General features: G+C 39.2%; 1 protein-coding gene across 4 annotated transcripts in view; it reads left to right on the top strand.

Moving 5' to 3' along the window:
• The window catches only part of CSGALNACT2 (chondroitin sulfate N-acetylgalactosaminyltransferase 2), a 31135-nt gene that overhangs the window by 1528 nt on the left and 3056 nt on the right, over window positions 1–26551 (top strand). Inside the window, exons 2-7 of one of the 4 annotated variants that reach the window (XM_032191256.1) lie at window positions 5832–5942; window positions 14782–16018; window positions 21520–21736; window positions 22259–22360; window positions 23987–24165; window positions 25713–25807. In XM_032191256.1, the coding sequence (XP_032047147.1) occupies window positions 15361–16018; window positions 21520–21736; window positions 22259–22360; window positions 23987–24165; window positions 25713–25807 (1251 nt within the window). In that variant the 5' untranslated portion in view covers window positions 5832–5942; window positions 14782–15360. The other 3 variants (XM_032191257.1, XM_032191259.1, XM_032191258.1) reach the window with 3 other exon arrangements.

The raw sequence follows: 26551 nt of genomic DNA, 5'->3' as shown, positions 1-26551 counted from the left end.
TTCCCATTCACCACAGTCTGCTATTTTCTTAATTGTCAGAAGCGTTCAGTTGACCTCTTTGTAAAAATGGACCACCAAAATGGCACCATCTTAAATAAATAAAACTGAACTTGGGGGAGGGAGGGTGTGGGAAATACGATGCCATTTTTTAACTGAATTGCACAATGTTTGTCTTAACTCTGTAACAGTCTGTTATTATGAAGCAAACTTCATGACTTGCAGTATTTTCTCATTAAATAATGTTGGAGCAGGGCTGTGGAGGTGGGATGGTGCTCAGATTTTGGGTAAGGATTTGGGTGGTGTTGCAAGTAATAATATGCTTTGCTTTCAGTTAGCTCATCTGTCTTCTGCTCTCGTAGAGGAGTAGCCCTCCAGAGTAAACAAACATGAAGGGGAGAGCATAATGATCTGGGTTCTGGAGAGATGAAATAGCAAAGAGACAAGGTTTTCAACTAGAAGATTATTTCTTTAAATATTTTTTAAAGAAGAAGGCTTCAAAGGGCACAATGAAAAAATGTTTAAAGAGTGTAGTGGGTTTTCTTAAAAAATACTTGTGTTTTATCTATGCAACTACTTACATTCTTGCAAGTATGGTGCTGGACATGGGGGGAAAATGAAATCATAAATCACAAAATGTTCACAAAGAAATGTTATGCTTTTGTAGAAGAGTGGGAATATAATATTACTTCTGAGTTACAGCTGCAGCTTATAAGAAGCATTTGCAGGAGGGCACTCATAACTGTTTGCCAGACCAGCTTCGATTTGTATGATTAAAAAAAGCCCCAGCCACTCCCATTTCTAATATTGTTTATTAGAAAAGTCTGGAAACATGAGCTGACCTGTGTTCTTAATTTATTTTTTGTGAACCTATTCTTCAAAAATAATAAAGGTGGGAACAGTTCAGCAAGCTGTGGTTCTTCGTGTCACAAGTGTCATTAGGTGTGAAAGGACTGGAACCTTTGAGGCCATCTAGCTGCTCCTGTCATCTAAGCCTGTTATAACCACCTTTAAAGTAGACCTGGTATTTGGCATCTACTAAAAAGTGTAGTCAGGTCAGTTAGTAGTTTTTAGGAGTCTTAAACTGGGCTGTGTGTGTGTTTTAAAATCAGTTGTACTGTTTTTTTTTTTTAAGTAAAAATAACTAGATAGTTGATGGAAGCTGTAGGAAGTCAATATAGATCAAATGCTCAAGGGGAAGAAAAATGGGCTTGTTTTCCTAATCCTGGAGGACTTTGCTGCATTGAAAATACAGCACATTAGAGTAGATGTGAGTAGCTTGTTTCCTTGGCACTATGCTGTCCGTGCTGTTTGCATTTGGCATGTTGGGAGGCCAGCAGGAGATGCTTGCTTGATAGCTATCGCTGGGTGGAGTACAGTGGAACTCATACATATGTGATCTGTGTTATACCTTAAGAGTTTTTAAAGGCTTATCCCATTCACAAAGTTCTCTAACACTTTGTTTTGGTGTGTTGGTAAAGCTGGGAAGCCACTGTGGGTGCTGTGAATGCAAATGTGAGAGCTGGAAAGAGCGTAAATGGCGTGTTAGTGTTTCAAGGCCAAGTATCCAAATAAGACCTTAGGTGAGGAAGCTATCGTTTGAGGAAATCTTGCAGATACTTTTTTTATCTAACCACTTCCTGCCTCAATCATCTCCAACCGAAATTTAAAATAACCATGGTGACTGCTGTGTTTACTGGTTGACTTCTGCCTGTGGCACGAGCACCACCCAGCCCCATGTGTGTCGGGCCTAGCCCCCTGTCAGCCCCGCTGCACTCCTGTGGGGCTTGGGGTCTCCAGCCCTCTGCTGCCTCTCCTCATGCTGCTGTGGCTGCTGGGCCACAGTCGACACATGGGAGGCTTTTGTTGCTGGCAGTGGTGTTGGCAGGTGACACAAAGGGCAGGTCTGTCCCTGCTTTTGTTTCACCGTCTTCCTCATTTGTGTTAAATGTGGCTATCTTACTGGTGAGGTGGGTGGTAAAGGGCATCTCTGTTTTTCTTTTCCCTTACTTCCTTCTTAATAAGCAGTACTGTTTTGCTGGTAAAGCAGCTTCGGGAAGAAACCCTTGGAGCCTCTCTTCCAAAAAAATGTGGAATAACTGCGCTGTTCTTCCTCTCCCTTACTGTGGGGAATTGTTTCTAAATGAAATGAGTATTCCAATCATGGAACAGAAATAAAACTCTTTCATGGCTGATGAATCCTCTGTAGATGTATGCTGCCATATCCTTAGTGGCTGTCACAGAAAAAAAGTCATGCAGGTGAGCATTGTATAAAATTTGTTTTTGTGTTTTGACAGTTAAAGTTATACAGTGTGGGACAGCTATGATCTAAAGGTAAACTTAGGATGCAAGACTTGCACATAATAAACACTTCCCAGTGAAACCACTAAACACTTCAGATTTTTTTTTATCCCTATATAGATACTTGATTCTTGTATTTAATTTTGGTGGCTAACAAATATCCACCCAAGAAAAAGGTTTATGTGGCTGCACTATTAATCCTTCCTTTTTGGCAAGACAACAGATGAGCATGTTCATGAAGGGTCAGAACTGTAGGGTGCCTTCAGAAGGTTGTACATGAAGCCATGCAAGTTTTGTATTAATATTAGTATTTGGGAATTAGGGTGACTGCTGCCAGATGATCTCATAGGGGAAAAGGACCCTAATAAATTCTCAAATGCCAGTTCTGAAAGGACAGTTTCCAGCTTGTAGGTGTCCAGCTGCATGGAGCTGTGGGTTTAGAACTGGTGGGTGAGGTGCTGTTACACAGAGGTGCTGTGGGTAACTGTCTGTAGATGTTAGATGCTTGGTGTGTGGGGATATCCTGTTATGGTTACTATTTGATAGCTAACAAGGCAGATTTTCTCCTAATTCTGTGTGCAATGTCTGGAGTTCGCATGCCTGTATCTTCTGTGGAGAAATAGCAGTAAGAGGTGGGTGATTGGCCTGGGCTGTTTCTGCTGCTGCGGGGCAGGTGTTCAGAAGCAGAGCACAGTGAACAGGGCGTTAAAGCAGTTGGATTGTATAAAAACAGAGGATATGAGGCAAGCTAACTCATGTTTTTGAGCACACTCCAAAAATACAAAATGCTCATCTTGAACATAGTTAAGGAGCTCTGGAGTTACACGGAGGGTGAAGTCATTAATTTCTCTATAATGAAGCCTGTCCTGCAGGAATGTCTGGGGTGGTAGCTTTCAGATGAGTTGCGGTAGCACTTCCGTGGTCTTACAAGGTTTCCCCAAGCACTGGTGTCAGAAGTAATAGGACACTTGTCAGTAGTCTTGCTGCTTCTTGCAGCCCTGTGGGCAGCAGAGGGCTTGCATCTTCGTGCTGCCGGTGCTCTGTTAGAGTGGAAATTAAGCTGTTTTCACTTAGCAGTCTGGGTCCATCTTTCCCATGATGTGGGAGCTTCTGACACAGAGAGGCTTCAGACCCACGGCTTGCAGAGCAGAATGTGCTGGGCAGCTGGTGGCTGGGGCTCAGTGCTGCCCTGCAAAGCATTGGCAGCGGTGCTGAGGCTTTGCCTCCAAAATGCTCTGTCAGTTTCTGTTAGGAAGTGCTATTGAGCGTGTCCTGCAGGTTTTTTGATGTAATCCAGTGACCTTGAATTTTTCCCATTTAACCTTTCAGTACTGCTCTTTAGTCTTGCAAGGTGCTGAGCCTCTGTTCGTTTTACCTTGCTAGATGAAGAGGTGAGAAGTGATAGAGGTTTAAGTGACCCTCTGAAGGAACCAGAGGAAAAAAAAACCCTGGAGGTGTTAAAATAGCTTAACAGAAGTTGTTGCCAGTGGTACAATGTGTCAAATGTCACTTTGAATAAACACTTTCTGTTAAGTGTGTGTAGTAACATCTTAATCTTTCCCTGCTGTGCAACAAAACCAGCACCAATAATTGGAGAATATCAGTGAAGTAGATAAACTGCACAAAGGACATGCAAAAACTAGAGAGGCTTACAGAAACTCCTAATGCCTCTCCCCTCTAAATGGTGATCTGCTGTTGATGGGAATACGAGGGAAGATAGTTCAAATGTCCCAAAAGCTCATTTCAGGCACTTGAGAAACAAAAAGGGAAGGAGCAGAGTAATGTTAAGTGCTGAGAGAGTTCTGTTTTTTCATACAGATGTCTTTTTCCAGTGCAAGACAACATTTTAGGGAAGAAACACCAAGATAAATAGCTCTGACAAGCTGCTAGCTTCTCTGCTTCAAGTCCTTTGAGAGTCAGTTTCTCCTCAGTTGTAATGTCAAACAGAGATGATAGATGGTACGAGCGCATCTATCTGTGCTTCTGGAATGCACCAGATGTTTCTCAATCATTTGGCATCCAGCTTTCATTTCTGGTGACATATTCATGCCTGACTTGTGCTGAAAGCAGAACTTAAACCACTCTAGTTGTTAGCTGTCTTCAAAATACTTGTAGGTTGTGTTCCCCTTGCTGTAGTTCCATGGACTGAGGAACAGTGAAGTCATCCCAGTTTTGATACCATGTGTCAACTCAAGCTATCTGATCCCATTTGTTTAAAAACAAAAATAAAAATCCTGTGGAATTGTTCTTTTCCTCGGAATTGCTATACTATTTTGCACTTTAAACAGGTTTTAGGCATTTTGAAGGTCTTAAGAGCACTTGGACAGAATGGACATAAATGTCTTCCAGTCTTCCAGTGGGTGGCTGTAGCAGTTATATTGCTCTTCAGACTCACAGTAGAGAGATTTCTAGGCAAATATTAGTTCAGGGTACTGCATACTGAATTCACTAATAAATCATAACTTTGAGAACATTTGTTATATTACTTAGCTCTCAATTTTCCAATTAAACTTACAATGAAATTTAAATCAGTGCTTTGATACATATCTGCGTATAAGGCTGATATTAATACAAGTCTGAAGTCTCTTTAAGCAAGATTCAGGTGCACTTGAGAACTTAACCTTACTCTCCTCCTTTTAACTGCTAAAGCTCCCTCATAGCTTCCTCATAACTTGGATTTGTAACTCTATGGAAACAGTAATATCGCTCCTATTGTGGAAAAATTATTGAAGGTAAACTCAATCCTGGGGAAAAGTTGGGTATTTTTCCTTGCTGGCTATAATCAACTGTGTAACTGTCAGAAAGGCAAGCTTGGCTGAGGACTGTCCTTTTCAGTCTCATCTTTTGGTGGGGTAAAAAAGAAAACAGTGTATGATAACTGCCTGTTAGCTCTTGAGAGCTTCAGAGAGGATCTGGTCTGTTCTCAAGCAGTTCCTTTCTGTTCTACAACTGTAAGGGAACAGAGTGTTTGACTTCTACCTCCCACAGTAGGAAATGTTCCACTGGTGCTGTGTATGAACTCAGATGACAGCTATCCTTTCACATAGCACAGGAGTTCCCATGTGTTGGGATACATACATTTTACTAAGCCTAACTGACATGTCTAGATCTCCATGCAAGGAGAACTGGATGATGATTAGGAGAAGTGAGAAAATGGAAGAACTCTTCATTTTGATAACAAATTCTTTTTGCCAAAGTGTACCCCATTTCCAGAAAGCACGTGATTTTCAACTTTGTCTGCTACAATTCGCACAACTAACAACTTCAGTCATGGTGTTTTTTATTTTTAATGTACTTGTACTGAGGTGATTTTTTGTGTGGGTATGCTGTGCCAATACTATGTTCTTGGGTTAGATGTACCTTTTAGGGTTCAGTAGCACTTGCTGGAACATATTTGTCTTGTATGGGAGGAATGCTAAGCTGTCACTACCTTAGATGCTTGAAGTGATGCAATGTTTTCAGTGTATTTTACTTTTCCTTCTTCACTGTAAGATGATGTGATGAGAGTAACTGTTTTTTCTCTCCCTAGATAGGCTGTTTTCCTGTACAACAAGCCTTCTACAGCATTTTATTTTGAAGACGACCAAATGTTGGAAGTTTTATTGTTGTTCCTTGTGGCATCTGTTGCTTCTTCATACTGAAAGGTGTGTAGAGGTTGCACTGCATGTACTCAAACAGACTGCTATGCATTCTTGAGGACAAGCTGAAGTTGCTGTAAAAAAAGGTGATTTAGTTTTGCTTGAGCTATCTTTTCTGGTAATGCACCTGGCTTTTTATCCTTGATTGACTGTGTAGTGTTACATGTACTGTTATGAGGTAGTGACTGTGAAGGATGGCAGCTTTCAGCTGGTAGAATAATGTTTCTACTTATAATCTACTTTAAAACAAATTCGAAGAATTAACAGGTGCATCAGTACTTCTGTAGTCTTTTCTGCTAATTATATACAGTATTACTTAGAAGAATTATCGGTCAAGTGTAATACTTATTAATGAATTATGTAGGTATCAATTCAGTATGTTTAGAAAATGTTGAGGGTAGTGAACCAAAGTAGGTTTTTCATGTAGCACACAACTCAGTAAAAAATCATGTTGAAGGCTTATGTAGACAGACTTCCTTGAATTGCTGTGGGAATGTTTGATGGCTCTTGTATAATCAATAGTTCTGGTTTTGAATGAAGACAGACAGCCCTTCCCAGCCTTGCCCTTACCATTGGAGTTTCCAGAACCTGCTTTCCAAAATACTGATTCTAACTGGAAGCCTTCAGTGAACAGGCCTGAGCACTGCGTTTGAGTAAGCTGTGTTTCTAGACCTGGAAACCAACTTGCTGTGATGTTAGTTCCCCATGCAGCTTATACAGTCCCTCATGGAGAATAGGTTGTTAACAAGGTTCTTGTAAAGCACTTGGTACGAGTGGGTCAGGTTCTTGGCATGTATTGCTTAATGCTCATGTAAAAAATGAATTGCTGTTTAAGATGTTAGGAATGACTATAGAAAGTGCTTCAGTGATGCTTGTACTAAGGTAACGACTTGTATTTCTGTTCCTGTTTCTAGGTTTAAGTGTAATAACACAGGGTATGCAAAATGAGTCTAGTAATGTAGTGCTGCTGTTCTTTGAATCCCCTTGCAGTAAAAGTAAGACAACTTGCTTCTCCAAGTTTGGAGTTCGTCAATTTTAAAAAGGGGAATAGTGTCTATGGGAATGCAAAAGCCAACAAATTAATATGAACTATAGGAAAAGCTATGTAAAATAAGTTTTGGGAGATGGTGATTGTTTCAGGATAGCTACACAATAACCAAAAGCCAAGATAAAAACCCATGCCCTTCAGCTGGCCTTACATGGGATACTTTGTCACTGGCATCTTGCCAAGAAGATGCCTGTCTTCATTGAAACAGCTAAGCAGTAGTTGATTCCATTTCCAGGTGTTATCTGCAATGAGGATTATAATGAACGGGTCATTTAAGGTGTAGCTGTTTGGATTTTGAGTTCTGATTTCCATTCAGAGGTTTCTGGATAAATGGGCTTGCTCTAGCCTCTGCTGAAGCCAAAATAGGACTCATTTTCATGAGTTTGTTTATTTTGGATTAGGTATAAAGTAATGTGAATCAAATTGTTCTTTCATTGTCCACTTAACTATGTAATGAACTGTTTTGTGTAGGTGCAGTAGCTGCCAGGGCAAGCAATAATTCATTTCCTTCTATCACCTAAGGAAGATAAAACCATGTTATCAAAGGGCCATTTTTTCCTTGTCATTTCACTGTAAGTCGTGTAAGAATTGGGTTAAATGGTTTCAATACAGTTTGCACATCACTCGTCTGAGGATGACAGCAGGCTTCTTTTTTCTTTCAGGGACTGTTGTGGCAAAAGTAGCACCGTTTCTGGATTGGATATTATCTTCTTGTTTTTTTTTCTGCTGTTTTAGCTGTAGCAGTGAGAACTGACACTATGGAAAACAGATTTTCTGTTCTGTTGGATTGGCATGCTGATTTACCTTCTGTCTGCCTGTGTTGGATGGGGAAGGGGCAAAATGTGGTGTAGGACAGGTACTTCCCAGCTGTGATTTTTCTGTATTGACTTGAGACAACTGAAAGTACATCGAAGTGAACATACTGAAACTCAAGTGGAAATGGAAGAGATTCTTGTGAAATGTGTGATGAGTAAGACTTGCTTGTTTGTCCTTCATAGGATAAATGTAAGTAGTCTCTATGCTATGATAATTGAACTTGCTATTAAGATGAAACCATACTCTATTCTGTTCTATTTAAAGAAGCTTCTAGCTAGTATGAAGTGCCCTGCTTCAGTTGCATCTCCCAAAAAGATGCTATCAATATACAGCATCTGAACCTTGTTTATAAGTGGGTAAGGGCAAAATTTCTCAGTGATAAAGCCTTGTGTGTTGGACATGAGTTCCTCTGCTGTATGAAAGAAGGGAAGTGAGACCCCATACATATTCACTGTGTATTCCAGTCTGTGAAAGGGAAGTAGAAACATGTGGAAGGCTAGTCTTAATTTTCAGAGATCAGTGTCTGCTCACAAAACATGGTGTTGCTTTTGTTCAAGTAAACCATTTGCATAGGGAACGTCCATGGAAATGTTCTCCTTAAGCCTGTATTTTTCAGTAACAACTCCTGTGATTGTCATGTATCACTGAAGTAACTTTTTCCTAGTGGTTCCCATGTCTGAACTTTTTGCAGGTATGCTACTAGTACTACTGTGATCCTTGTGCCAAAGGTCTGATATTTTCCTTCCTGTTCAGGAAGTAAACAAATGTCTGAGGATAGCTATTGTGGATACACTCAAGCACTTAATTATTCATTACAGGCTTTTCATAATGTATGCAGTAGCTTTTGTTGCCTGGGTGTTTTCTTCCACTTGTTGAATTAAAAATGAGGGAAGATCCTCTTTGGTGATCACTGTGCAGTTGTCATCTTTCCCCTGAGGGACTCTGGATTTGCCAGTGGGAGTTTACAACAAAGAAGTTTAAGGGAGACTATAAAACACCTGTGAGTGAATGGGTGGTGTTAAACTGATAGCTCAGCATTGTCCTGGATTGTTAGCTGATGAGTGGCCAGGTGATGCTGCAGTACCACAGAGGTTAAGTATCTGTTACTGCTGTGGGTCTGTAGCATGGCTCATGGCTTCTAACTGAATGCAACCACTTTTATTTATCAGCCAAGTGGAGCTGATGAGTTCCTAGGAGTTAAGGTTTACTGGTTTTAGTATGGAGTTTGATTGGATTGGTGGTTTGGATCTGCAGTGTCCAGAAAATAACTTTCTGTAGAAGCTGTACTGTTTGGTTTAGAGAGTACTGGTGTGTGCTTTTACACATTTTGTTTTATACAGTAGTATCCACATGAGCATACTGAAGTGATATGACCCAGTGGGAGTGCTGGAAGATGTATGAGAGGTCACTAGTGTACTGGGTCTGTTTGGATGATTGTAAGAGGTAACATGAAGAAAAAACACTCGAATGCTGGTCAGATGACATGAATTGCGAAGCTTAATGTCTGTGCTTAAACTAAATTTGCCTGTTGTGGTGGATTGGAACGCTGTTAGGCACTAAGCTTTCAAAATATTGCAAATGAGCTGCTGCCCACTGCAAGTGACTGCGATGTACATGGGCAGTGGTTGTGATGTGTGCAACTTCCAAATTCTTCAGGATTTTCTGGTAAGGTGTAACCTACTTGGTGGTTATTTTCACTTTCCTGCTGGCTTTCTTTCTGTAAATACACAGTGGTTTTCAGCTTCTTTCTTGTCTTTGGGCTGCCTGGAGCAGAAACATAGCTGGAAGCAAGTCAGATGGTAGTGATGGTGGCCACAGTTAGCCCAGTGAGGGTGGGTGAGGTACCAGATTGAAGATCAGTTTCCTGAGAAAGGTGAGAACTTATCACTAATTCCTCTTGGATGTGTTCCTCTTTGATGTTACCTTCCTAGTAATGTTCCCAACAACAGAAAAGCCTGACTTTGGTACTCATTTGACTACAGCTGTACAACACAGCCTTTGAACAACTTCCTCTGTCTTTTCTGAGGTTGTACCTCAATGGACTTAAGTGCACAGTATGTATTTCTGCATACTGGAGGTATGGTTTGAGGTTTCTCATTCTAGGGTTTTATGCAAAGATTCTCTGAGGCAGCAGAAACAGTGAACTTTTTGTTGGTTTCAGCAAGAGAGAAATGAACTGATTGTGCAGTGTTTCTTCAGTGTTCACAGGCAATGCTGAGAGGAGGGAGTCACTTAACAGGGGAAAAAAAAAAAAAGAAATACTCAGGATGATACTGGACCTGAAGTTTTCATTATACAACTCACTAAGGAGTGAAGTGTTTGTGTGGAGGGATTTAAGACAATGTCCTTGGCATCTGGTGAAGTTACAAACAAAACTATGAAAATCAGCTGGAATTTCATAAGCAGCTTAACTATGACCATCTAGGGCATGCTGAATAAAAAGGACATGTCTGAAGTAGAACATGTTACAATGAGGAATGTCCGTACAGTCCAGCATGAAGGAAGCATACTGAATTAGGCTGCTGCTCCAAGTGTGAATGTTTCCACTGTTTAGAAAGAAGTACTCATCCTCTGCAACAAGGAACCAAAACAGAGCGCTAATACAATAAAAAAGCAATTTAAAAGTATTTTCAATTAGCATGCTGGTCTATCCCCTTGTGCTTAGAGAATCAATGAGCTCTCTTGTAAGGAACAGAAGCATTTCCATAGCTGAATATACATAAGGCCCTGGAAAAGCAGGAAGAATAAAAAAGTTGCTTCTAGAAGACTTGCAAATCTTCATGAGCATTGCGTAAGCCTCAGAGGTCTTGTTCTTTGGAGATCATGGGGACTATTGCAAATGTTTTTGTTTGGAAGAATTGAAATGAAGTGAAATACCAACACGTGCAATTTATAGTTTTGGATTTTGATGTTTAAACAGTAGGATGCTGATCACAGGAACTACCATGATTTGCTTTTTCAGGTAATCCTATTCTTTTATAAACTTCAGAATGTACCATGTTAAAACTGAATTAACTTTTCTAATTTAGTACTTAGTGTGTTCTATGCTTTTGCTACTTTCTTGGATAATTTTTCTTAATCTACTTTCTTTTGTAATGATCATCTACAGCCTGGAAGTAATTATTGAAATTCTTACATCAGTGCTGTTGCAGACCTAATTCCAGTCAAATTTGGGTTATAAGTACATGAAACCAGCCCTCTTCTGAGAAGAGAGGTTAAAGGATTGTGAACTTTGCATTTCTGATGGGATACAAATTGAAATTCTTACTGGCATTCTTTCACTCCTTGAAGAACACAAGATGAAATGTGTTTTTTTTTTTTTTTAGACTGTTTATCTGCTTAGGACAGGTGGTATCAATGATTACAGATGTTACTATTCCACTTAGGACACCATCCCCATGAACAGTGCCCCACAGTATTAATAAAGTGTTATTGTGTGAATCTGCTCTATTGGCAATAAAGCAAGCACAGCAAGACAGGGTGGTGGTGGGGGTGTGCTCAGTCTTGTTACTCATTGGTAGGTATTAGATCTTTGGAACCTTTTTCAAAGATGGCAGCAAGCTTAGAAGGTAATAAATGAGAATTCAAGCCCTTTGAGGGGAAAATGTCAATATCTGACTCCTGATTCGCTCAGCAGTAATGGTACCAAAAAAAATAAGAGGACAAGATACCTGGATAGGCTCAGTCCCCCACCATTTTAGCAAACTAACTTACACCTTCAGTTCTCCATGTGCAATTTAAAGTCTTAATGTTTAACACAATCAGTTGCACAAACATGGATTGCCTTTAAAGGCCACAGGGAAACAGTAGTGGGGAAGATGTCTGTTCTTTAAGGTGTTGCACTAAAACTGTTGAAGGTAAATAGGTGAACTCCATCTCTATGCAGAAGTCTGTCTTAATAAGATTGTCACTAGCTCACTAGAAAAGGTTTTCAATTAATGAGGGGATAATTAAAACCAATAAGGAAAAGAATTGGTGAGGTCCCTACGGCCCACCACGAGTGCCTTCTGTTGCTGCAGGAGGGTTTATTGTTTCTCTGCTTTAAATACCCCTAAAGGCAGTGCTCCATGAAACAGATGTCTAGTGCCAGTAGGTAAGGCTGAAAAATGTGTAGTTACTCAATCTTTTGTTCTTGTGTTGATGATGCAATGGAAATGGCTAGTCCCTATGTAGGCATGCTGACTCAATTCATGATTGCCATAATGATGTACATTTGGCCACAGTAAAGGAACTAATTAAGGCCAGACTTGTTCTTTCATGGCCCCTCGCTATTGTCTGAGGGAGCCTTAATCTCCTAGTATACTTTGTCCTCTTGCTACCACATCAGGCAGTCTGTTTTCACTTGCCTCTAAGAGAAGAATAAGACCTAAGAAACTTAGTGACTTGCCAAAATTGAACACAAGGCAGCTTAGTGATAGATCAGAGAACTGAATGAAGGCCTCATATGCTAATGGCCTAGCTTCAGGGGTTTCTGTGTATCTCTTAACAATAATTAGTGATTATTCGAAGCCTGTGGTGGTAGGAGGCTGTGTGACTTAAGCAGTTTGAAGCTAGAGGTTGTGATGAACCAAATCGAGCAGTGGTTTACAGCTGCCTGCACTGCCCATCATTGAACTGTACAATGGTAGGTGATTAAGACAGTCTCTTCACTAGAAATATTAGCATCTAGTTTCTACTGCATGCTTTCATTTTTTCAAATTATCCTGTGGAGGGGAAGAGAAATGCGAAGGGTAAAACGTGAAGTGCTCTTCATGTTCTGCTAAGCTGTAAGGCTTAGCCATGTTTCCTACCCTGTCCCCAGTACCAAAAGCATCTCTAAAAAAACTGATTGCTGTGATGATGTGGTAGCACTTTGTCATCATTGTATATACAAACAGTTGTTCTTGACAATAGTAGTGAGACTGTGCAGTGAATAATTGGAACTGGATTTTCAGTGTTTTATGCATTGATGTAACTGATGTAAGATGCCCAAGCTTCTGCATGGAATGGCTTTGCTAGTCTAGCATTTATGTGTATTTGAAGAAATACATGGTTCTTCATGTTACCAATTGTGGCTTCACCTCTTGAATTCTAATGGAACAAGAATTCAAGAGGAAATGTGCAAAAACATCATATGGGCATATAAAGAAACCTTAGGGTATTGCGTCACTTCTGTTAACTAGCTTTAGCCTGTAGATTATTTTTTTGTCTGCCTTGATTTACCACATCTGGACCCTAGTCAGCAGTCTGAGGATACATCTGGTACTGATCACTTCACATAAATGCATGTAAAATGCCTTAATGTTTGTTCAGTGAGAAGTGACTAATGTCTATCTTATTTGGCTTAAAGTGTCTTCTGGAGTTCAGTTGACATAGCTTATTTTGTACCAAAGTGTACAGTAGCTTCACATGAGTAGAACAAGCTCTGGTTTCAGGTAACTATTGCTTTTCAACTGCTTATACAGAATCACTACATAAAGTATTTAACTTATACTTGTGACTGGGCTACAGATGTGGATGCTAGCACTAGAAGTACTATAATGGTTTCAAGCAGTACCGGAGGCTTCATCTGGATGACTACAAGGTGTGCATCTCTTGCAAGACTTGGTGTGCGTGATATGCATGCAAATTTATGATCAGTGATCAGCAGTATTGGTGGTATAAATCAATTACTTAATCTCTCAGGCTTTGTCATTGGAATTTGCTTGCAAATGGTGGTGCTGAATATCGTGCTACCACTGATACGTGGTACCCGATACTCACTGAAGCACTATCCTGGTGCTGGAAGCTGAATGAAAGTGAGAAATATTGCAAGGAAATGTCAGAAACATGTTGCAAGGATGTAAGCTGTGTTGTAAATGCATGAAGCGCTTTGTGGCACTGGCTTTATTTGGAAGAACGGTAGAAGGCTGGCTGTACAGTTTGTGGCAGTCAGATAGCCACCTGGTCAATCTAAGTATAAAGAGTATTGGAGTAAGCTTTTTTCCAATTTGATAAGTATACTGAAACAGAATTTGAAGTTAGTCAAGTTCCAGAATTTCCCCCCGAAAAATTATACAACATGGTCCAAAATGGAGGTAGAGCTAATAGATCCCTTGGGTAAGTTTTCATGAGATTCAGTTTATTTTCCACAACCAAGTTTTAAATAGAGTATTTTACTAGCTTTAGGAAGTAGAATAACCTGCTTCAAGCTTGGTTCTGCTGCATCCCTCCTGTTTGTTGTTTCTTTAAACTGTTACTGAAATAGGCCCATGAACCATTTTGCTGACTGTCATTTTGGATATCCTCCTCTTACCTAACTGTGACCTTTTCATGGGTCTTCAGTTCATAATCTGCTCAGTCAATACTGGAGGGAGATGACCAGCTCAAACTGTCAGTGCCTCTTTACTCAGCCTATCCAAACTGAAAGGTAGAAATGTTAGTGATCTGCTTGTCTGAGGCTCCCTTTCCTCACTTGGGAATCTAGATTTGAAATCCAAATTCTGCTCTGTGTACTACTCTGAAATGTGATTTCTGCCAACTTCATAGTTTAAGTCTGCAATACTTTATTAATATGTGAATAAGTATTCCCTAAAATACATTTACTGACGTAAAAGCAAATAGAAAGGCAAACTTCTGCCTCAAAATATTTTTTTGTATTTTTATTTAGAGGGGTAAGAAGAGTATGCTCCCTTGTGTTTTTTCTTCCCACAGTGTGAGGGGGGGGAAAAAAGGAGTGGGGGAATTAAAATAATGAGACTAGAAGAACCATTACTGCTTTAGCTAGCTCATAGCTAGTTACATGTATGTGAAAAATCCACTTCACTGGGCTGTTTCTACTGCTGTTTTCCAGACCCTGTGTCAAAGGGGATCACTTGGTATTACAATGGAAAGAATTTTTTTCCTTTTTTCCCACCCTTTCCCACTGTTATCCTTTGCACCCATATGTTAAACTTTGATCATGTATTTTTGAAATGACCAGCTGCTTTGTAGTTCTAATATACAACTTTCTTTTAATTTTAGGTTTTGTCTTCAATTTGCTGACTCAAACCACAGATTCCAAGGAAAGGAAGGAGAAATGGAATAAAATACTGGAATGCCAGGGGAAAATGTCAGACTAGCCAATGACGATTACTGTTACTAAACAGTAGACTGTTCTCACAGTGGGAAAATGAGATGCTGTCAATTCAAAGTTTATAAAAATGACTTTTGCAGACTTCGCTTGCTGAATTTCAAGTAGGCTAAAAACCCTTTAAGTGTTTCTGTTAGGAAATGGGAATATGATTCCTTGCTGGTGTCTTCCTCCTTCCCCCCATTTTGCATTTCTTTTTGTCTGGGGTAGGAAATCCTAGACAAATTGCATGGAGTCAACCAAACATACAGTTGATGGTCATGGCTGATGCAGGAACTTCAGATTTGTGTCTCTGCTATGACACCTGATTAAGGAAGAGGTTGAAAACTGGTCATCTGCTACTTTGTCAGAGTAACAATTAAGGTCATGCTTTCTTCCATTTCCTGAGATTTGAATTCTGAGGTGATGCTCCCAAGAAGGCATGAGCAGATAACTTATGTTTTTTGTTTGGAAACGGAAATAACACAAGAATGCCCAGAAGAGGCTTAGTAATTCAAGCCAGGACTCGCTGGCTGTTAGTGGGCCTTGCCTTTCTATTCAGTTTGGTTTTGCTCATGTATTTGCTCGAGTGTACCCCACAAACAGATAATAATGGATCTCTACCTGGCATTATAGGTGAGAACATGGGTAAAGAGTACTATCAAGCTCTCTTGCAGGAACAGGAAGAGCATTATCAAAACCGAGCTACCAGTCTGAAACGTCAGATTGCCCAGTTAAAGCAAGAGCTTCAGGAGATGAGTGATAAATTGAAAACCCTGCAGGAAAAAAAGAGCCCCAAGGTCAATGGTATGAACTACCAGGGCACCAAAGAACAAGCATCGAACGATCTCCTAGAGTTTCTTCATTCCCAGATCGACAAAGCTGAGGTGAGCATGGGGGCCAAACTGCCTAGTGAATATGGCGTCGTTCCTTTTGAAAGCTTCACGTCCATGAAAGTATTCCAGTTGGAGATGGGGCTCACTCGGCATCCAGAAGAGAAACCTGTTAGAAAGGATAAAAGGGATGAGTTGGTGGAAGTCATTGAGGCTGGCCTAGAAGTTATCAATAATCCAGATGAAGAAGATGGTCAAGAAGAAGACGATGGAGTAGGAGACAGGCAGCTGTATAGCGAAAATGATTTTGTAGAAGGTATGTGTATTAGATGCTTTCCAGCCAGTTAACAGAATAATATCACAATGGGCAATTAATGATGTTTCTATTTTTATTTTTTACCTACTTGAAGATAGTCTTGAAACAGTAATTATACAGCAAGAACTCCTGTTTCCAGTGATGAGAAAAATACCTCTCCATTCTTGTTTTTTGAGTAGGTAACAAGATATTAATTTCAGAAGGTGGGTTTTTCAAAAGGAGGATACAGGGAAAGTTATATCTGCTTAAAATAGAGGCCTTTGTAACAGATTTTAGCTTAAGTCTGTGGTGCAACTGCATATGGTTTTGAGTAACTGAAAGACTTGTGGAGAAGCTGATTGAATCTCTCTTGGTCCAGTATAGTTAAGCTACTTGGTTAAGAAGGTACAGGTTTTTTTTCTTTAAGTATCCATATACTGCCTTGAGTTAATACTTAGGCTTCTGACTTTCATCGAGTTGGCATACTCATGTTGGAAGGTAGATAAACACGGTAGCATTGTCAGCTGAAGAATGTGGTGCTCCGAAGAGACCCTTTGTGATACACTAGTCATGAGGTCTGTCAGGCTGTGCATCTTTGAACTGGGCTTACTGGGGAAAAGCATGTAATGAAGTTGCACTGAAGCGTGGGACTGTTAACAGAACTTGTTTCAGTTCTCTTGTGTTCTCATCAATTCTTCCAGTGCTTGTAAACTTAATTACACAATATACAAAAACAAATAGCATTTATGCTTTCAGCTCTTACTGGCATGCTTAAACACGTTAGCAATAATTCCTGTACTAGTTGGCCTTCAAGGTTATAGTGTAATGCTGGTGGAGATGAGTGTTACCAAAAACTGCCCTAGTACCTGTTTTTTGTGTTTACAGTATTAAATACAGTTCATGCTGCCATAAAAAGGTTGTACTATGTTATAAATGAGGGAACATTACTCTAAAAGGGACTCTGGATATCAGCGGTACTGATGTCTGCACTATTAAGCAAACATGCTGGAGAAAGGTACCATTGGCCTTGAAATAATCAGTTCTTTCAGTCTAAGATGACGTAATTAGCCTGTAGTTCAGAAACAGTCTCTGCTTCTGACGGCTACTGTGTTTTAAGTTTAATGCCAAGCTCTTTGTTCAGGAAGGTGGGGCTGGATATAGAATCTACTTCACTCTCCGTATAACACAGCCAGTGCAGTGTTAGACTCTTACTAGGGCTTTTATTTAAAACTATTTTGTCTGGGAATTATTCTTGCAGTGTCTTATTTTTAAGTGTGCAGCTGCTATTCCTTTGTTTCAGATAATACATAGTCTCTAGTGGATTTTTAACCAGTACTGAAATAGATGTTCACTTCAGTTAGGGTACTACATTTCATGGTTGGAGATGCAAAAAGCAAGCAGATGTAGGACCTTTGAATTGTACTTTATACCTTTGTCTCTGTTCATACCAGTATATTTATCACTTTTCTTGGAAATTGAACTAGCTTCCTGTTGTTCTAAAGGCAGTCTCTTCAAGCATAGGTTATTGCATATATTTTCTACAGTTAGTGTACTTAAATGAAAATATTTTCATGCTGTAGCTCATAGGTGCGTTAGCAGCTAGCTATAGTGATATATACCACTGTACTGTTTCAGACAAGCTGTGGGCTGTGTGGGTGTTCAGTGTTTGTGTATGTGAAAATACTACTAGCTGATCTCAACACCGGGCCAGGAAAACAAAAGCTTCTGAATTGCGTTATCCGTTTGAAAACGTAGAGATAAGAAAAGGAACCAGCTGGTGGCAGATCCTACAGGTCCCTCGCACTATAGAGCTGTGACCAATGCTCTTCTGTTACTTATGGCATCTGATAGAAGTCCAGGTAGACAGTTGCTGCCTTCCCATTTAGAAAATACTGCTGCCTTAAGCTATCATAAACTGCTTGGTTCAAATTTTGTTGCAGACTCAGTGTGTCAGCTGAAGTTGTCACAACAATTTGTGTAAATGTGCAAAGAGCACAACTTACCAATGCTAATCCAGCAACTATTCCTTTAGAGACAGTTTGTTCAAGTTTATTTAAACAAATGATAAGTCATTTAAGTACTGTATTCTCATCCTATTTGCTGATAGGAATAATTTAAGATAAGTGATTTATGACTGAGACTAGAGTTTTATGCAATTTGTAACAGGAGGCTGAGAAACTGGATTATTTCTTGCTCTAAGACAAAAGAAAACAGACACTGCGTTAGTTAATACATAACCATTGCATTTTAATGTAGGTGAGCTGATTGTACTTGAGTTTTGAGAAATACCTGCAAGGTTGAGAAACTTCAGCAAGTTTAGGCCAAAAAATAAAATACGTGCTGATGGATGGTAACCTTTTTGCTGCTGTTTTCCCCTCTGTGCTTAGGCAGAGTTGCTACGAACACATGGCTATTGCCAAGCTTAGTGCAGTGACATGAAGTTTAAAAACAAAATAATAAAAGTTGCAAGTATGCATTGCAGCTATAGAGGTCCTTTCTGAACGTTTGAAATGATTTTTGCACAAAGCTCAACTGACTTGTTTGAGGGAAAAAACACTAAATTTCTCAGATCTATAGGCCTTTGTTTTTTCCATTGTTACCCTTTTTGCTTTGATCAAATGCAAAATGAAACTTCTAGAATTCTGATATTAACAAAGATCTGACCTTTAAAAAAACACACTATTTCTGCAGCTGCTGTTTCAGAAACATTTTGATCTAAGTATTTTTCTTATTATTACTGTTAAGTCTTTGAACTCTTGAGGGTATGAGAAAAACCAAGAGTACACTTATTCCCTTTATATGCAAAGCACCCCTAAAGAGGATGAAGTTGCAATACACCCATGTTCACAAGTGAAGGGGTCTGCAGCTACAAGCAATGAACCTAATTCCTGAATTGGGCATTCTAAGGTAGTGCTTAAAAATAGACAATTTGAGACCTATGTTTGAATATGGTTGAGAACAGGGTGTTAGTAAGATGGGGAGAGCATAATGGTATTGATTTGGTGCATCCCTTTTCTTCAGGTGCCTGTGGGATTTGAATCCTGAATAGTGATGCAAAACTAAGCCTTCATGGTCATCTGTTTTTGAGTGTTCAATCTGATGCATTCCGAAGAAACTAGTGAAGTTTATGTGGAGTGCTTAAAGAAGACTCTTCCATCAAGTAGCCACTTATAAATAGCCTTTGGAAAACAAGAGCTTTATCTTACTTTCAGAAGTTAATGAACACTTTGTTAGTATCTAATAAAGGTCTTGCTACCAAATGCTTGCCAGACTCGGAGTGCTGTTGTGGCCTGCTTTTCTTGTTTCTGTGTTTCTGGTTAGGACAGGGCCAAGGACAGAAATGGGCTTTTGATTTGAAACTCAAGGGAAGACTCCCTACACAATGTTCTCTGCATGTAAAAGTTGTTTATCCCAGTGCTCTAAGCTGAAAGTTGAAACTCTTTGGGAATCCTTGTTACACTGAGCTGTTTGTTATACAAACAACCCCTTTAGTATATTGTAAGACCAGAAATAGGCCTGTACTCAGGGGCTGTCAACAAGTAACTTTAATACACAAAAACCAAGACATATGTCTTGCATTCCAGACAAATACCTGGTAGCTTTCTTCATAGATGTGAAACAAGTAAGGGTGTTTAAAGCAATGGAAGAACACCTTTTGGCTTTGATTAACAATTGATCCCCCATATTCATAAGATTCGATTTGGTGAGAAACACAACTCTGTGAAGCTGATAAAGCTGATTGGACCAGGAGAAGCAACTGTTTAAATACTTCTGCTTTTTATTTCTTTGCTTATAAAGCTCTGTTTTTGGATGGCAGCCAGAATGTTAGTTGGAAGGTGAGATAGTGTATTCATTTTTTTTAACACCCAGGACTGACTCATTATGTAATAAAAACTAAGTAGTAAACCAGATGTTGTTTTTCTGGCTGATCTCAGTTCTGACTTCTGTGCATGGAAGTTTTAATCCCGTAAAAATATTCACATTAGTAGATTGCCAAAGGAGGTTAGCTCATAGCAAGAGGAGTAACTCTAGGATCACATACTATTAAAAAAAAAAGTGGAACTCATGAGATTCAGAAGTTAGGAATTTGATATTCTAGCAGTTGAATGCTAGAAAGGCAATGCTCAGAATTAGGCTTTCATTCGAGTCTTTGAAAAAATGCTGCTGTAACTTGATGAAGTTACTTTAATCTAGAAATTTTAATTCTGCCCTACACCAGCCTTCTGTTGTAGTGTGTCATGTAAGTTTATCCTTTAGATTAAATATAAGCTATTGGAAACTGCTTTTTTAAAAGCTTCACTTACTAGACATAATGTACTTCGCATCTTTATGTAGCTATTGGATGCTAGAAAAAGGTATATAATGTACAGAACTGAATTTTAACGTGCAGGAATAGTGGTATAATGCTTTTGCTGCATATCATGTGAGAATGTGACATGAAAATACTGGTGCTTCAGCTGCTGCATAGCCAAGAGGCTGTTTTCCAGCTACATTGCTCAACTACTAGGCATAAAGGATTGGAGTGAAGTAAGACTGAGGGATTTGTGATCTCTCTGCTTCTAGTAGTCAACATTAGACTTTCCTTGTTCGTTAAACCTCCCTTTTTGCTACTTCCAATTAATGTTGACTTGAAACTGTCACATTTTTGTTCCGTGGTAAAATGTGTGTATTTTTACATAGCTCAGCTCAACGAGGAATAAATGTGGATTTGTGTCTTAAAGGAGTGTTTTTTTGTTTTGTTTTTTTTACAAACTTTGTACAGTTAATTTGTAAGGTTAGAGAAGTTAGATTCAGTTACCATTTACTTTCAGTTGTAGCACCAGCTTCTGCTACACCCATCTCCCACAGTCCCTCTAGGGTAGTAATGGGCATTTCCTGTGAATTCTGCTCGTGCCCACAAGCACCTGCAAGAAAGCATTCTACAAAAAGCTGAAGGAGAGTTGTCTGATGGGAAGCTGAATAGGTCTGACAAAAATTACTGTTGAATAGGAATTTGTTATGAGACTGGTTGAATACAGAACAAAGGCAGCAGGAGGGGGAGTTGGTAAATGAAACTGGATTTGGTTTGGGGAGGGAAACGGAGGTGGAATAACAGATGAAGGTTTAGGGCAAGTCCTCTAGGCAGCTGAGAGGGAGGTAAAGGGAGCTGGGGGTGTAGAAGGAAGAAGTTGGGTAAGATTGTCTACATGTTGTGTGTGCAGTTCTGGGCCCCAATGTAGAAGAAGGATATAAAAATACTAGGATGCTTCTGAAGGAGGGCTCTGAGGAATTGGTAAAGTGCCATAAAACCTAATGTGATCTCTGAGAAACAGAGGGACACAGATTAATTAGGATTGTTTTTCATACATCTTTTAAGAAGAGGATGAGCATGATTTGTGTTATTTTAGCTTGTATTAGGAAAAAGCAGAAACTTGTCCTCAAGAGTTTTATCTTTCACTTCATAGTTCTCAGGAAAAAGTGTTTCTGAAATAAAACTGCTGGCATCTTTGACTTCATAAATACTTGTGTGACTTACTCTTCAGGTTACTATCGTACTGAAAGAGATAAGGGGACACAGTATGAGCTGTTTTATAAGAAGATGGATGGCATGGAATACAGACATGTCACGTTGTTCCGACCTTTTGGACCCCTCATGAAAGTGAAGAGTGAAACGGTTGATATTTCTAGATCAATCATAAACATTATTGTACCTCTTGCTGGAAGAACTGAGGCATTTGCACAATTTATGCAGAACTTTAGGTAGGTGCATGAGATTATATGAGTGATGTTGGAGACTTAGTATTTTGTTTCATTTTCAGAATGAATTTGTGTTCTGATGGACTTGTGACAAAACTAATTGTGATGTTTTATGCAACTGCCTTGGTATGTTTGTCACTTCAACCAATTGTTTGGAGATGTTCATTCCAAAAGGAACTGAGAGCTTCTCAAACAGCATGCCTTTTAGAGTGAATGCCAGGGCCACTGTGAGCCTGGACTCACATGATGTTGAAAACTTTTTTCTTTTTATATGAGCTTTCAAGCTTCTGTTTATAAATAAGGTGTGATGGAGACGCATAGTATTGGAGCCTTCTGATTAAAATGAAAAGATGTGAAAAGTGGGGGAGATTTTTTTTTATTTTTTTTAGGTTTCTTCAGAAGCTATTTGAAGTCTGACCAGGATACTTAGATCTGCTAATACTTCTAAACACAATAGCTTTAAAATACCTGAAGTTTGTTGTGTTGCAAGTAATAACTAATACTGGCTTATGCTTGTGTTTATAGGGATGTGTGTATTCATCAGGATAAGCGTATCCACCTCACAGTGGTATATTTTGGACAAGATGGCTTATCAGAAGTGAAAAACATCCTGGAGTCTGTAGCTAGGTAAGTGTGTTGATACGCTGTTTGTCAATACAAATAATATTGATTGCCTTCTAAAATATGTTTCTAAAAAAGGTTGAAACAATAAAAAGAAGAATCTTAGTTTAAGGCTAAAAGGAAAAGTGAGCCTTATACAGTTGTTGTTTGGCATTTTACACCTGAAGTTGTGGAAGTCTCCTGAAAACTACTAAAAGTCATCTTAGATGCCAAAAAAGATTAACAGTAGTTGCTTGGAGGTTTCATTTTGATCCAAAAAAAAACAAAAAACCTACAGGGGTAAACTTTGCCATGAGTATTCAGTCATGCTAATACTCTGATAGGATTTAAAATCCAGCTGAACTGGGTTCTGTGTGTTGATAGTTGTTTTACTGGAGAATTGGTTTTATTTAATGACAAGGAAGAAAAATGATTGGCTTCTGTAACCAAGGGAGGTTGGTGGGCTGCTGAGTCTGTTAAAGGAGTTTAAGCTTTGCCCTCTGTTCTCTAGGTAATATGTAGTGAGTCTAGCACTTGCCCTCTGCTGTAAAAACAACTTGAAACCAAGTGTTTTTTATGACTGTCACAGCAAGTAGCATTACAGCAGCTTTGGTACAAAACTCTCCAATGTTGCTTTTTTGGCTCCAGGAACAGGTTTGCCCAACTAAACGACAGATACCTCACAAACAACAACTCACCTTTGGTTTGGGCAATAGTGTCTGTAAGTTTTGAAGGAGTTCATGCTCTGCCTGAGCCCATGTTCTTAAGCCTGTAAGCCCATGACATTGGTTAGCCAGGAGTGGGCATGGACAGCTACGCTGCTGGCTTAAAATTTCATGGTCGGTAGATCTGGCATGCATGGAAATCTTCCAGGAAGCAAAGAATGCTTTTGTCTTACTCCTGTAAAGCCTCCATGACACACAACTTGCTGACTGCTGCCTTCTGTTCCTGGGATACTTTCTGCCACCTGCTACGCTCCCTGTGAGACTTGATTTTCTCACAATAACATCTAGTCAGGCTTAGAGCTGCAAACTCACTGGGTCTTTATCATAATCCTCTTAGTGGTGCTACTGTTAAATATATTAATTCTATTCTTTGAGAATTATCCTCTAATGTCTCTGAATTAGACACTTTGCCTGAAGGTATTCCTCAGGTATATTTCCAACCTTCCTTGGCTACTATTCCTTTCTTCTACAGTGAGTACGTCCGTGTGTACTACTGGTGTGAAACAGTGAAGAAAGTCCAATTGACTGGATTATGGTGGCATAAAGATACAGCTGGCCTTTTGCCATGTGAGTTTGGTGTCAGGCTTTGTTCACCCTCCTCTCAGACTTGACGAAGGCTTCAGAGGAGCAGACAGTTATTGCCTGATGATTTTAATATCAATTGCCAGGCCTTTTTGATCTGTTTGAATGATTAATTGCAAAGTGAAGTTCTGGAATAATACTGAGGTGAATCTCTTTGCAATGTCTAAACTCTGGTACTTGAAATAGACAACAAAGTGGAACTGATATTTTTTTCTCATCCTGATGATATAATGGGATGTTAAAAAGCTTCCGGAGTGGCACCACTGTAAAATGCTGAAGAAGTATAAATAGTCCCTTCCGCTCCACACATGGATTTATTTTGGGTTTGGCTCTGTTTTTCTTCTAGAGAAACTAACTTCCACAATTACACACTCGTCTCTTTAAATGAGGAATTTAACCGTGGCCGGGGACTTGACATGGGTGCCAGAGCCTGGGAAAAGGGCGAGGTCCTGATGTTCTTCTGTGATGTTGATGTTTATTTCACAGCTGAATTCCTCAACAGTTGTCGCTTAAATGCTGAGCCTGGTATGTTCCTTTAAAGTTGCTGAAATTGAGTCATGTATTCTTGTTTGGCTTAAACTGATCTGAGTTGTGTATACAGAAGGCTAATCTTGGTGGTGGAGTTCATTAATCCAGTGTACCTAGGAAAATGAAATATACTATGTGCACAAAATAAAATAGTATTTAGACTGAGAAATGACTTCTGTCCAATTGTAACTAGTCTTAAGAACCTGTATTTCTGCACAATAGGTACAGTTTTAAGATTCTCTTAAGATTGGGAAGTCTAAAAAAGCTGTACAGCTTAATTGTTTTAACAAACTGTAAACTTGTGTAGCAAATCTCAGTGCAGCACTTCTTACAGCAGGTGACTTGTTGTAACAAAATCTCTAATGAACAAGTTTGTTTTACATGTTCTCACACTTGCAATTGCGTGGCTAAGATTCATCACAGGAATTGTTTTCAGTAGAGCTAAAAAAAAAAATGTGCTCCTTACAGAGATCGAGCTAGGGTCCTATATTTTCTTCCCAAGCTCAGAGTTCTTCTGACCATTTTATTCAAGCTTATGAAACTTACTTGTACAAGATTGTGTAACAGTGGATAAAGCTTTCTTGAGTTAACAAGCGTGCTAGTTAAGGCCTTCTTTTGTCAAACACTTGTTTTATTCCTTAATGCATACTCTTATTCCAGATTTGTTGCAGCCAGGAAACTTTCTCCAAATGCCAAAACAAATTCTCCAAATTCAAATTAGTTCATTTTGAATTATATTTTTCTTCACATAATAAACAGACAAGAGACTGCTCTAAGGCAGATATTTTGGTTCTGTTTATTTCTTTCTATTATTTGTCTCTGCACTTCATGAAGTGAGTTGTGTATGTAATTGGAAAAACTTCAGAAGATGAGTGTTTTGTGAGCTTGTACAAGGAAGAGTTTGAGGGACTGCTTGGCAATTCATGCTGACAGTTTGTCTCCTTTGCTTCAAGTGAGATCTGGAAACACTTGACATATGTTCCAAGCTTATACACAAATCAAGGTACTGAGTTTTCTCATGGGCTATCGCTGATGCATTTGCACTACTGGCATAGCAAGAACATTATCAGGCTTCTGGAACAGGCACAGAACTGATGTCACAGTATAATGAGGGTATTCAAGGTGCTTTATGCTCTTGCTGGGCATCCTGGATGTACATACCTTTCTGCATCTGGAAGGAGGCAAGGCTGTAAAACTCAAGCTATGCGAGTGTTTACTTGGACTTGGGTATTCTTGTTGCTTTTCTGGTTAACATTGTTGCAGGGGTTTTTCCACTGTCTTCTAATGTCATATCAATATATACAAATATAATGTGGATATATGTAAAACTGTATATGAATATATATGCTTAAGAATTATGTATTCCGCTCTGGCCCACAAGGTGCTATGGCTTAACTGAATGGAAAATCCAAGTGGTTAGACCTTTTATTTGTTTTCATTAGGTGGCTAATAACTATTACTTCAGTTAGAGACTAGTTTCTAGTTTCCTCTTTCCTTCAGAAAGGATGCCTGCAGTGAGTAACAACTTCCTTTTTGAATCCTAGGGAAAAAGGTTTTTTATCCAGTGGTATTCAGCCTCTATAATCCTGCTATTGTTTATGCCAACCAAGATATACCACCCCCTGTAGAACAACAGTTGGTAAGTAGTGTGACTTACTCAGAATACAACTAGTTGTGCTTTGTATTAAAAGAGAATTAATTGTAACTTAATGGTTTTATGTGGGATATCATGTAACTTTTGGCAGTGTATATGTAAACACTCTTCTCCCTTATAGGCAAAGCAGTTTCGAAGACCAACTTAAACAGTACCAAATTCATTCATAAATAAGCCTGGAGTTCTTTTTAAATTTAAAAAATGTCTAGCTAAACAAATGAAGTTGGTAGTTCTTAGTCAGTTCTTAATCTATTGCTTAATTCTGAATTCTGGGTTGGAAAGCCAATATTTTAGGAGGATGGGAAATAACATGGCAGCAACAGTGATCCTGTGTTCCATCAAACAGTAATTGAAAGGAGAAGACTATGAACACTGCTTGATAAGCTTCTCTAAATGTAGACTTCTGAACCACCATTTAGGTAGTTAGCAAAGGAAGTGTGCCATGTAACTGAAGGTAGGAAAAGGTGTCAGTGGCTTTTTTTCAGACTGTATGCAGCTGTACTCTGCAAATTATTTTTCTTTGCTATCCAAATCTACAAAATTGGGTGCTATACCATTAATTTTTTTTTGAATTAGAAATGCTACTTTACTTCTAGGGGAACTCTTAGGCAAAATAAAAAAAAAAAACTCAAACATTCAATAGAATGGATTTAAGGATAATTTGGAAGATAATTTTGAGTCTTTGTTGGAAAGGCCACACTGAATATCCAGAAGTACACTCTTTAAAGA

This window comes from Aythya fuligula, chromosome 7 (genome assembly GCF_009819795.1).
Source record: "Aythya fuligula isolate bAytFul2 chromosome 7, bAytFul2.pri, whole genome shotgun sequence".
Taxonomy (NCBI): domain Eukaryota; kingdom Metazoa; phylum Chordata; class Aves; order Anseriformes; family Anatidae; genus Aythya; species Aythya fuligula.
Note: the sequence above shows the minus strand (reverse complement) of the source record. Positions and strands in the feature narration are given on the sequence as shown.